The sequence below is a fragment of the Mauremys mutica genome, chromosome 6, assembly GCF_020497125.1.
Source record: "Mauremys mutica isolate MM-2020 ecotype Southern chromosome 6, ASM2049712v1, whole genome shotgun sequence".
NCBI lineage: Eukaryota > Metazoa > Chordata > Testudines > Geoemydidae > Mauremys > Mauremys mutica.
Window position 1 is genome coordinate 14,281,948 of NC_059077.1, and position 12,423 is coordinate 14,294,370.

The 12,423-nt window shown below is 45.6% G+C and overlaps 1 protein-coding gene across 11 annotated transcripts in view; it reads left to right on the plus strand.

The window, feature by feature from the left end:
- The window catches only part of CTIF (cap binding complex dependent translation initiation factor), a 351,966-nt gene that overhangs the window by 282,289 nt on the left and 57,254 nt on the right, over window positions 1-12,423 (plus strand). For 10 of the 11 annotated variants that reach the window (XM_045021185.1, XM_045021187.1, XM_045021182.1 and 7 more), the window contains one exon: window positions 7,133-7,288. The exons of the other annotated variant lie outside the window; for it this stretch is intronic. In XM_045021185.1, the coding sequence (XP_044877120.1) occupies window positions 7,133-7,288 (156 nt within the window). The remainder of the gene's footprint in view (window positions 1-7,132; window positions 7,289-12,423) is intronic. 11 annotated transcript variants of the gene reach the window in all.

The following is a 12,423-nucleotide window of genomic DNA, read 5'->3' on the forward strand; positions in this document are numbered from 1 at the left end:
GTCTATTTCTTCAGCAAGCTTGAGAGAATCTACCAGTGTTCTTTTGAACCCTTCATCACTTCTGAATTCCTCCAGAATATTTTTAGTTTGCTGCAGTTTTTGAATAGCAGAATGTATGTTCCAGTTCTTTTCCTGAAGCTGTGGTTAATTCCAAAAAGATATTATACCACAAAATGAGTGAAATCACAAATTTGAACTTGGAATGGCTATTTGCAAGAGCTTCTGCATCTGAACGTGCCGTATTGCCAGATGATCCAGTAAAGGTTATCATTAGAAATTTCAGTTAGGGCGTCATAAATGTTTCCAAGTTCATAGCGAAGAGGCTTCAAAGCATCAATGCTACTCTCCCATGTTGTCCGACTAAGTGGTTTCGCAGTTAGAGAAGTCACATGGTGAATCAGAATCTCTCAACAGTGTGTTGAGCCTGAGAAAAACACGTTGCACCAGGTCAAAGAAGCTGCTTGCCTCCAAACAGCGTCTAGCAGCATCATTGACAACCAGATTCAGAGAATGCACACTGCAAGGAACAAAAAAGGCCCTAGGATTGATTTCCATCATTCTCCTTTGCACACCATTGTCTTTACCCTCCGTATTACTCCCACTATCATAGCCTTGGCCACCTAAGTTTTCAACACATAATGACATTGTTTCAAGCTCTTGTAGAATAGTTTCAGTCATAAATGCTCCAGTCGTCTCCTTCAGTGGTACAAAACCCAAAAAATGTTCCTTTATGAGCACTTCAAAATTATCTTCATCTGCAGACTTTTCCATATCCACAAAACGAATGATCATCGTCTTTTGTTCAACACGACTCACATCTGGTATACAGTCCAGTATTATTGAAAAGTATTTTGCAGAATGGGCAGCTTCTACAATTTTCTTTTATTGGCATTTGCTAGAATTTGAATCAGTTCATTCTGCATATTTTTTCCTAAGTAATGAACCTATGTTTCATGATCAGTTATTTTACATAGATGCTCCTTCATGGCTGGATCAAACAAAGCTAGGTATTCAACAAATTTTTAAAAGTTTGCATTACCCGGAGTGTATAATTTTTCATTTCTACCACGACCGCGGAATGCTAAATTTTGCCCACCGAGAACTCTCACTAAAGCAATCAGACGCTCTAATATTTGTTGCCAATATTCTTCTTTTTCCTTGATCCTGCGTACATTTTCTTCATTGGTAGTTTTTCCTTTTTTCACTTCGTAATTCAAGGTCTTTCCAATTTTGAAAACATTCTAAATGTTCTGTACTACTTTCATGTGAAGAGAGAATTGAAGATACGTTTTTCCAGTCCTTCGAACCATTTTCATTAAGTGATGTACCAACTGCTTGATTTCTAAACAACTTGCCGCATAAGCAAAACAGAGTCCGATGAATTTCTTCCCATTAATGAATTTCCTCTTTTAATGCTGAGTAGAGAATTTTCTTTTATTTCCATCCTTAGGGAAGGGAAATTCATGAACTTATTCGGGTCCATGTTCCACGAGAATTTGCCTCACACTATCATCACATCTGGGCCATGAAGCTGGGTCCCCCATACTGTAACTTGTTTGTAACTTCCTCGTCCTTTTTTCCTTCTACTTCATTTACTTCTAACCAAGACAAAACGCAGGTTCGAGCAAGTATTTAATTGAGAGAGGAAAATCAAAACGTGACAGATTGAAATTTCAAACCACGTGGCCGTTTATTAACAAGGGATAAGTTACAACTTGGGCCGGGGGAAGGTAATTTATCAACTAGAAATACTATCAAGATAAACCACACACAACTTGAAAACAGTCTATTTGCATCTAACAACAAGAACTAAACGATCTATGATCAACCGCTCAGTAAAATCCGAAATAGACACGCAAACTGAGTAAACTGTGCACGCATTAACCGAATGTTGTGAAATACACCAACTAACCACAACAGTAATCAATACAACAATTTGATTCTCATATACTGTATACACAACTTTGCACCAAATAAGGGGGAAAAAAAGGAAGAGGCTAAGCAAACAAAGTGTTTACAGAAATTAAAATGCATATACCACACTCTAGGCGCAGCTGACCAGCAGTACAGACACAGAGTGCATGACGAATTGAGGGGAAGGAATCCTAACACGACACGACACGAGCCGGCAAAATCCGGAGGAGACCCTGGCTGAAAGGGTGATCAGGCCTTCCAGCTAACACGCGGGCACTCCTGCCGTTTTTGGCGCGAGATACAGTTTTATTCGAAGACTCTTACTTGTGTCAGCGTCTAATTGGTCCCTAGCTCCTTCGCCCTCCAGGTTCCGAGCTGGAGCCCTCTACGTCAACAGGAGCTGCACCCGGCACACTACTCTTTTGCACACGACACGCTGGTATTGTAGCACACGGCACCAACTTGACCCACAATTGACCAGATAGAAGATTCGGGAATAGGCACACGGCACTATAATGTTGCACACCGCACTACGGTGTTGCACACGGTACCAATGTGATCCTTTGACCGACAATTGGCCATACAGACGCCATGTTTGAGCATGAGTTAAGGTTGCGACAACTTCAATTTCTGCATATGTCTCTGAAGGTGAATACATTTTCCCCACTTCCATATCAGTTGGATGCTGTGAGCTGCCTTCATCTAGAAGTAAGTTTCCATCATCTTGAGTTTCCAAACTGCTTTTTTCTAGATGTGAGTTACCCGCATCTCGAAATAATATACCTTCATCTTGATGTTCCAAACTGCTTCCAAGCAGATGTGAGCTAACCTCCTCTCCAAGTAAAATTCCTTCATCTGGATGCTGTGAACTGCTTCCATCTTTATTTGAATTAAAGAGAAGATATTTCAGGAAGGATCCTTGCTGTTTTGCTTGGTTCTTTTCCTTCTCAGCCTTTCATTTACTATACTCAGCTCCTGAGGGTTTTCTTTTTCCTCTTTCTGCCATGGGGCATTTGAATATTGTTATGTACTGTGCTTCCAACTGCAAGCATTACAGCGTTAAAGATGGCTGACACACCCACCACATGGTTGGCGATTTAAATCACATTGCAGTCATCCCAACACGTCTTTTCACTGCTTAAAGGTTCAGTGATCAGTAACAGACACTCACTTACCTATTAAAACAGTTAGTTACCGCATTTACATGGAAACAAAATTACCTTTTTTGACATAACCCGACACCGGTTGTTTGGAAAGTAATCCCCATCCTCAAGGTTACCCACTTGGAGTGTGACATCATCACTTTCATAGTCTATTAAGCGTTAACACTGTTACTTTTCTTTTATGGACCTTATTTATTACATGTGAACCAGTTATAACAAAGAAAAGTTAATAATTATACAGCCCGATAATAACACTAAGGTTTAATAACACTTAAGATACTCACATTTTGGATTTATAATGCTGAAAGATGTTATTCTTTATTCTTTGGCACCAAGAAACACAATTTTCCACAGTATTCGCTCAGTTCTTAACCATCTATCTGCAGCGTGTGTTAAAATGACTGTTTGATATGTATCGACTCGCGATATGTCTGCTTTACATGAATTTCCGGCTATGCGACCTTGCTGTATATTCGAGTTATGTGTCACTAGCATTTCAGCTCTTGCTGCTGGCGGATGTGTTACATTGTGGCTGAGTTATTGCTTATCAAAATTGCAGAGTGGGTCATCTTGACCCTCCGTCACAAATTGAAAAAAAAAACCCACTAAAATATTATTTATTTTTGCAGTAAATACAAGATTTCACATATTAATAAATTCTCAGAAATGTCGAGAAATGAATAATAATTCATATTCCCTCCGTACGCGCAACGGGAATTGAAATAATGACATCTTTGTTATTTTATTTGGGTTTTTTTTCATCTTTTATCATTTTTCTTTTTATTTGATTTTTTTTCCTTCTAATTTGGCGCCCTAGGCAACTGCCTAGTTCGCCTATATGGACAGGCCACACCTGCTTGCAGGTGGAAGCATTGAAAGCTAAGAAAATCAAAGAAACCCCTCTACCTCAGCACAAAGCTGAAAGCATTACGAGTGCTCAGAGATGCAATCTGAACCGTGCTTTAACTTACCTCTTCCTTCTGGACAGAATGTGAACACAGTGGAGAAAGGAGGGCTAGTGGAGTGATCCAGTCCCAAAGGGAAGAGGTTAAGATGTCCAAGCATGTGGCCAAATGCTAGAGTGTTTTTATTTTTAATAGCTCAATAATCACATTGATATTTTTGTTCTGTCGATATATTTTTTAAACTAAAAGTTGAGTGAAAGCTCCAGAACAAGCCATTAAATAACCTCAAGTGAATGGCACCCTTCAAAAATATCCTTTCCTACAAGGACTGTGATGTAGGAGTATTCCTAGGTGCTGAAGAACTGGAAGAGACCTAGGACCAACAGAAAGTGGTACTTTCTGTAACACTGACACTTCTGGATGGGTTGTTGGCAGTGGAGATTGAACCTGGGAATCTCTGGATATTAATGAATTAGCCTCTGCTGCCTGAGATGAAAGAACCAAGGCTATAGAGCAGGGATGGGTGAGCCACAAATGCTCACGAAATTGGGGGTTGGAGTACAGTAAGAGGTGAGGGCTCCAGCTGGGGATGCGGGGTCTGGGGTGCAACTGGAAATGAGGGAGTTAGGGTGCAGGAGGGTGCTCTGGGCTGGGACCAAGGGGTTCAGAGGGCGGGAGGGGGTTGTTGGGGCAAGGGGTAGGGATGCGGGAGGGGGTCGGGGTGCAGGCTTCAGGCAGCACTTACCTCAAGCAGCTCCCAGAAGTAGTGGCATGTCCCTTCTCTGGCTCCTACGCGGAGACACGGCCAGGCAGCTTTGTGCGCTGCCCGAGCTGCAGGTGCGGTGCTTGGGGCGGGGGCATCCTGCAGAACCCCCTGGCTGACCCTATGCCTAGGAGCCGGAGGAGGGACATGCCACTGCTTCCAGGACCCACGCAGAGTGGGACAAGCTCCTGACCCCGCTCCCCGGCTGGGAGCTCAAGGGCCAGATTAAAACGTCTGGAGGGCCAGATATGCCCCCCGGGCCGTAGTATGCCCACCCCTGCTATAGAGGGCTCATCAGTCTCTTGGTGGCTCACTTTTGAGCATTAGGAGGGCACTGATTGACATCTCTGGAGTCTTTTGCACATATTGCACAAAGGTTCAGAAAAGGGCAACTAAAATGAATAGGGGTTTGGAGAGGGTCCCATACGAGGAAAGATTAAAGAGACTAGGACTCTTCAGTTTGGAAAAGAGAAGACTAAGGGGGGATATGATAGAGGTATATAAAATCATGAGTGATGTCGAGAAAGTGGATAAGGAAAAGTTATTTACTTATTCCCATAATACAAGAACTAGGGGTCACCAAATGAAATTAATAGGCAGCAGGTTTAAAACAAATAAAAGGAAGTTCTTCTTCACGCAGCGCACAGTCAACTTGTGGAACTCCTTACCTGAGGAGGTTGTGAAGGCTAGGACTATAACAGCATTTAAAAGAGAACTGGATAAATTCATGGTGGTTAAGTCCATTAATGGCTATTAGCCAGGATGGGTAAGAATGGTGTCCCTAGCCTCTGTTCGTCAGAGGATGGAGATGGATGGCAGGAGAGAGATCACTTGATCATTGCCTGTTAGGTTCACTCCCTCTGGGGCACCTGGCATTGGCCACTGTCAGTAGACAGATACTGGGCTAGATGGACCTTTGGTCTGACCCGGTACGGCCATTCTTATGTTCTTATGTTATTATTGTTGCATAATAAAATAAATCACAAATCTCTTACTTGGGTTTCTTCAGCAACTGCTTCACTTACATGCATTTAAACACCAGTATTTCACACAGTTTATAAACCAGTACTCTTCTCGCCAGTGGCTCTTCTGCACGGCTGTCTCCACACTGTGCAGGTGCAGATTAGCTCATTGGGTGCAACAATGTATCCTTTTTAGTTTTAGTCAATAGGAATAAGATGATGTAGAAAAGATACTTAAATAATTATCATTTTAGTTGCTGAATTTCATATATTAGGCAACACACATTGAACACACACTTCACCTGTAGTTTTTTTATGTTATACTCGAGAATGAACTTGTTCTGTAATTTTTCTCTGCATTATGTTGACTAAATTATAACCATAAGGAAAGGTAATTAAGAGTGGAAATTAGCAGGCTGTTGTGATATTTCTTGAAACAAGCTGCTGTAACATCAAAAAGGGATTGAGGAAACATCCCCTTGTCCTTAGCACTATATACACTTGGATTATAGCATCATAATTTTTATTTGGTCCCTGTAAAAGTAAAGTACCAAATTTCTTGTTTAAAAAGATGAAGATTCTGTTTTATTGTATTTTCTCTGTAATTCTTTTCTTCCCCTGTCCCTCACCTGTTTATGTTCTTACTTTCTTTCCTTTGGCAGCCACCACTTTTGTCTGTGGATTAGAGTAGAGGGCCAGTGGAGAGAGACATAACTCGCTGTGCATCTGATCTTGACCTTGCTTCTGGAGTTGCATAATTCCCACAATCCTTCATTGTGGCAACAGTATAGCACAGGAGAGGGTGACTTTTTAATGCCAACATTGTACTCTCCTGGTCCTCATCCAGGTGGGCAGTGGGCCAGTCCCCTGCTGTAATTTACAGGGTGCCAAGGAACAGTTGCAGCAGCCAAGAATCACCAGCGGCCCAGGGAAGCCCTGGTCTTAGCACAGGGGACAACGTGGTCCCTTTGGGTGCTGATTTTGAGAGAAGTGTAGACAGACTGAACTTACCTGTGGTGACATGAGTTCCCTTCAGCAGAAAAACCAGGAAGTGTGTGTGCTGCCTGCACGGCTCATGTGCCTTTTGTGTTTGCCACACCCGTTAAACCAGCCCCACTTTTTTGCATATTGAATTGAATACTCACATATGTTACAAAAGGCAGAAAGGCCAAAGGGAAGTTGTTTCTATTGCATTGTGCAGCTGCTGATGATATTTCTACAATACCTGCTTTATACTGTGTTGAAATTTCAGCCACTGCACTTACACTGAGTAATCTGCATGCTCATTACTAAAGTGACAGTCAGACTGTCTCTCTCCCTCTAGTTTCAATTTCCTCTTTTCTTAATTCCCTCCCTAGACAGCCGTTGCCTCTTCCAGTGAGTTGTGGTTTTGCTGATGCCGCCTGTTGTCTGTCCCCCTTGCAGAAAGATTTCACAATGCGGGAGGAGCTGCAGCAGCGCGACGTGGAGCGCTGGCTGGGGTTCATCACCTTCCTCTGCGAAGTCTTTGGCACCATGAGGAGCAACACTGGGGAGCCCTTCCGAGTCCTTGTCTGTCCCATTTATACCTGCCTCAGGGAGGTAATGCCTCATTTTCTCAGCCGTGTATGAGCTAAGCTGTTGAGTTACAATTCTGATGGTGTCCTTGGTTATTCATTCTTTCTTTTCAATTATTAACATTTGCCCCTCGTCTGTCCCTTTGAATTATTCTGTTCTGGCATGGGCTTTTGGATCCTTCCATCCTGCACAGCCCTTTGAATTAAAGCTCAGAGTCCCGAGACCCCATCCTTAAGGACACCAACTGTGCAAAATCCAGAAGTACAAAAAGTGTTAGAGTTCTGAAAGGTAAATAATGGCCAACTCCAACCCCAGGGGACTAGGACACGCAGAACCATCTCACGGAGGGCAGCCTGAGGAAAGCAAAAGAGTGAGGTGGTGGTGTTGTTTATATTAAAATAGCACCTAGCGACCCCAACTGAGAGCAGGGCTGTATCATGACAGGTGTTGTATAAAGCCATGTGGTTTACCAGAAGAGACAATGCCTGCCCTGAGGAATCTACAGTCTAAATCAGGGGTGGGCAAACTACTTTTTAAGCCAGCCCACGAGCTCTCGCTGGGGAGTGAGGTCTGGAGCTTGCCCTGCTCCAGCCAGGGAGCAGGGTCAGGGGCTGCACCAGATGGCTCCCAGAAGCCACAGCATGGCTCCGCTCTGGCACTCCAGCTGGGGAGCAGGGTCAGGGCCTGCTCCATGCGGCTCCAGCTCCTACACGCTCCAATGGCCTCCTCTGCCGCTGCAATGGGAGCTGCAGGGGCGGTGCCTGCGGACAGGACAGCGTGCAGAGCCACCTGGCCAAGCCTCCATGTAGGAGCCAGAGAAGGGACATGCTGCTTCTTCCGGGAGCCACTTGAGGTAAGCACCACTGGGAGCCTGCACCCTGATCCTCTCCCCACACCCCAACCCCCTGTCCCAGCCCAGATCCCCCTCCCACCCTCCAAACCCCTCGGTCCCAGCTCAGAGCACCCTCCTACACCCCAAACTCCTCAGCCCCACCCCAGAACCCACACCCCCAACCAGAACCCGCACTGCCTCCCTCACTCCAACCCCAATTTTGTGAGCATTCATGGCCCGCCATACAATTTCTATTCCCGGATGTGGCCCTTGGGCCAAAAAGTTTGCCCACCCCTGGTCTAAATAGTCAAGGCAGACAAAAGATGGGAGGGAAAACAGGCACAAATAAATGAAGAGACTTACTCGAGGTCACACAGCAAGTTTGTGGCAGTGATAAGATCAGAACCCAGGTCTCCTAGGCCAATGCACTATCCACTAGACAACACTGCCTTCCATCATTTAAATGAGATGGGGAATAGATAGAAAGCATGGTGGGACATCGACCTTTAATGACTTTGGCAGAAGCCTCAGATTTGCAAATGCAAAAATAAGCTAAAGTGTTAAAATATTATCTAAATGTTGAAGAGAACTTTTCTCCAGCCAATTTAAAAGCTTTTATGTCTTCTGCTGCTTGTAGAAGACATTCTTAGGAAAAGCAATCTATGGCCCAAGATAAATTCTGCTCTTGAAACAAACACAATCGCAAAAAAAGGGAAGTGCTAAGAGTAATTATTTTGTACTTACATAGCAACTTTCGTCTGTGTGTGCCAGGGCACGTTGTAAACATTAAGCTCATAACAACACCGCTGTGAGTGGAAAGATGAGTAAACTGAGGCACAGAAATTAAATGAGTCATTATTATAGGGTAGGAGAACCTAGAAGCCCTATCCGCCTAGTGACCCCAACCGAGAATATTGTCTAGTGTGTGTCGCAAGTATGACACACTGGGGAATGTGCGCTAAACATCCCCCTCTGTGCTGATGCAGAAAGGATATGAATTGCTACAGGCCCCAGCTGGCCAGCTTTACCCGTCATGCTTTTAGCTCTGAAGGTCCCTGGTTCAATTCCCAGTGTGTCGGTATCATGATAGGTTCTGGGAATTGAACCAGGGACCTTTAGAGCTAAAAGCATGACGGGTAATGCTGCCCAGCTGGGGCCTGTAGCAATTCATATCCTCTCTGCATCAGCACAGAGGGGGATGTTTAGCACACACTCCCCAGTGTGTCACAAGTGACGCACACTAGACAATATTATGACACACACAAGACAACGTTCCCCCATGTGATGTTAATCATAGTAATGTAGGGCTGGAAAGGATCTTGACAGGCCACCGAGTTCGGCCCCTTGTGCTGAGGTGGGACCAAGTCAAACTAGAGCATCCCTGATAGGTGTTTGTCTGACCTGTTCTTAAAAACCTCCAGTGGAAGAGAGTTCCACAAACTCCATTGATAACCTACTTAGCTATCCTTATAGTTGACATTTTTTTCATAATATCTAACCTAAATCTCCCATGCTGCAGATTAAACCCATTACTTATTATCCAACTTCAGTGGATACAGAGAACAATTGATTACAGTCCATTTTATACCATCCTTAACATATTTGAAGACTTGTTATCAGGTCCCCTCTCCGTTTTCTTCTCTGAAGATTAAACATGCCCAGTGTATTTAACCTTTCCTCCTAGGTTAGGGTTTCTAAACTTTTTATCATTTTTATGGCTTTCCTCTGGACTCTCTCCAATTTGTCCACATCTTTCCTAAAGCGTGGCACCCGCAACTGGACACCATACTCCAGCTGAGGCTCCAGTGCCAAGTAGAACAGGACAGTTACCTTCCATGACTTACATATGATACGCCTGTTAATATACCCCAGAATGAAATTAGCCTTTTTCGCAACTGCATCACATTGTTGACTCATTCAATCTGTGATCCACTGTAACCCCCAGATCCTTTTCAGCTGTTCTACTGCCTAGCCCAGAGGCGGGCAAACTTTTTACCTGAGGGCCACATCGGGTTTCCAAAATTGTATGGAAGGCTGGTTAGGGGAGGCTGTGCCAGGCATGGCCCAGCCCCTGCCCCCTATCTGACCTCCCGTGCTTCTCACCCCCTGACAGCTCCCCCGGGACACCTGCCCCATCCAACCCCCTCATTCCCTGTCCCCTAATGGCCCCTCAGGACGCCTGCCCCATCCAACCCCCCCTATTCCCTGTCCCCTGATGCCCCCCCTGAGATCCTTGCCCCATCCACCCCTCCCTGTCCCCTGACCGCTCCCAGACCACCTGCCCGTGACTGTCCCCCACTGCCTCATCCAACCCCTCCTCTCATTCCTGACTACCCCCCGGGATCCCTGCCCCATCCAACCACCCTTCTCCCTGACTGCCCCCGGAACCCCTGCCCCTGACTGCCCTCCGTCAGCCCATCCAATCCCCCCTCTCCTTCCTGACTGCCCCCCAGGACCCCTGTCCCCATTCAACCCCCCTGTTCCCTGCCCTCTGACTGCCCTGACCCTTATCCGCACCCCCACCCCCTGACCACCACCCAAACTCCTCTGCCCTCTATCCAACCTCCCCTGCTCCCTGCCCCCTTACCGCACTGCCTGGAGCACTGGTGGCTGGCGGCACTACAGCCACGCCTCCCAGAGCACCAGAACAGGCAGCGGTGCCACCTGGCTGGAGCCAGCCACACCACTGCGCGGCATAGAGACGGCGGTGTAGTGAGCTGAGGCTGTGGTGGAGGGAGGACAGCGGGGGAGGGGCCGGGGGCTAGCCTCCCAGGCCAGGAGCTCAGGGGCCGGGCAGGAGGGTCCCGCAGGCCGGATGTGGCCCATGGGCCGTAGTTTGCCCACCTCTGCAGTTATTCCCTATTTTGTACTTGTCCATTTGATTTTTCCTTCCTAAATGTAGCACTTTGCACTTGTCTTTATTGAATTTCAACTTACTGATTTCAGGCCAATTCTCCAATTTGTTGAGGTCGTTTTGAATTCTAATCCTGCCCTCCAGAGTGCTTACAACCCCTCCCAGCTTGGTGTCATCCACAGATTTTATGAGCATGCTCTCCACTGCATTATCCAAGTCACTAATAAATAGTATTGAATAGTACTAGACCCAGGACAGATCCCTGTGAGACCCTATTAGGTACTTCCTCCCAGTTTGCTTATGAGAATGTCATGTGGGATGGTGTGAAAAGCCTTACTACAAATCAAGATAAATCACATCTACTGCTTCTCCCCTATCCACTAGGCTGGTAACCCTGTGAAAGAGGGAAATCAGGTTGGTCGGGCATGATTTGTTCTTGACAAATCCATGCTGGCTATTGATTATAACCCTGTTATCCTCTAGATGGTTACAAATGGATTGTTTAATAATATGTTCTAGTGTGTTGTCAGTGTGACAGTTCAGGGTATTCCACCTCCATGGTCCCTCGAGGACTCTCAGTCCCACTCTCAGGCTTCCAGCTCCTCAACTGTCACCTCTCTTAGGGGGTTTCCAGGCCATACAGTTCGCTGCCGGCACTGTGACATCCCCAGCAAGCCAGTCTGCCTAAACAGGCCAGTGTCTGCACTTTGCTTTCTCTTCGAAGGCTATGAACAGCTGTGGTTTCCTGCAGTCACAAGTTATTGCACAGCCCTTTCTAAGCAAGCACATTTATTCTTAAGGCGAAAGCATTACAGAAAAAAACATATTAAAACAATAAAAGTTCCTCTACACATGCTTACCAGAGGTCACCCATCAGTCTTATGGGGCCTCAATAAACCAAAGTCCTTCCAACCCTTCCCAGAAGGATTGGGTGCCCCCTTGGACAGTATGTTCTGTCTGCTTGCTGGAACAGAAAGCAGGGCCTGAGACAGTTTAAACTCAGGCTGTTTAGCCAAAAGTCCTGTCTTTGTCTGTTGGTCTCTGGAGAATCCAGTTTGAACCCGTAAATCCAAGCCTCTGCTGGTCATTGTACCTCACTGAAGGGGTTACAATCTGGGAGAATTTGCCCAATCATCCCCCCACTCTTCTTAATTCCTGGAGGAGCTATGGTCACCCTCCCGCATGGAATTACAATCTGTGGCCAAATAATACATACATGTAATACTGTAAGCTCTCCCAAAGATATTGCAAGAAATTGCCAATCTGTTGTCCCAATGAGTATGTGGGGGCTTTGTATGAAACCCAGTGTGAATTAAAATTCATTGGGATAACAGAAAATTAATTCAGAATACCAGTGATTCAGTATCAGCAAGAGCAGCAAAGAATCCTGTGGCACCTTATAGACTAACAGACGTTTTGGAGCATGAGCTTTCGTGGGTGAATACCCACTTCGTCGGATGCAAGGATACTTTA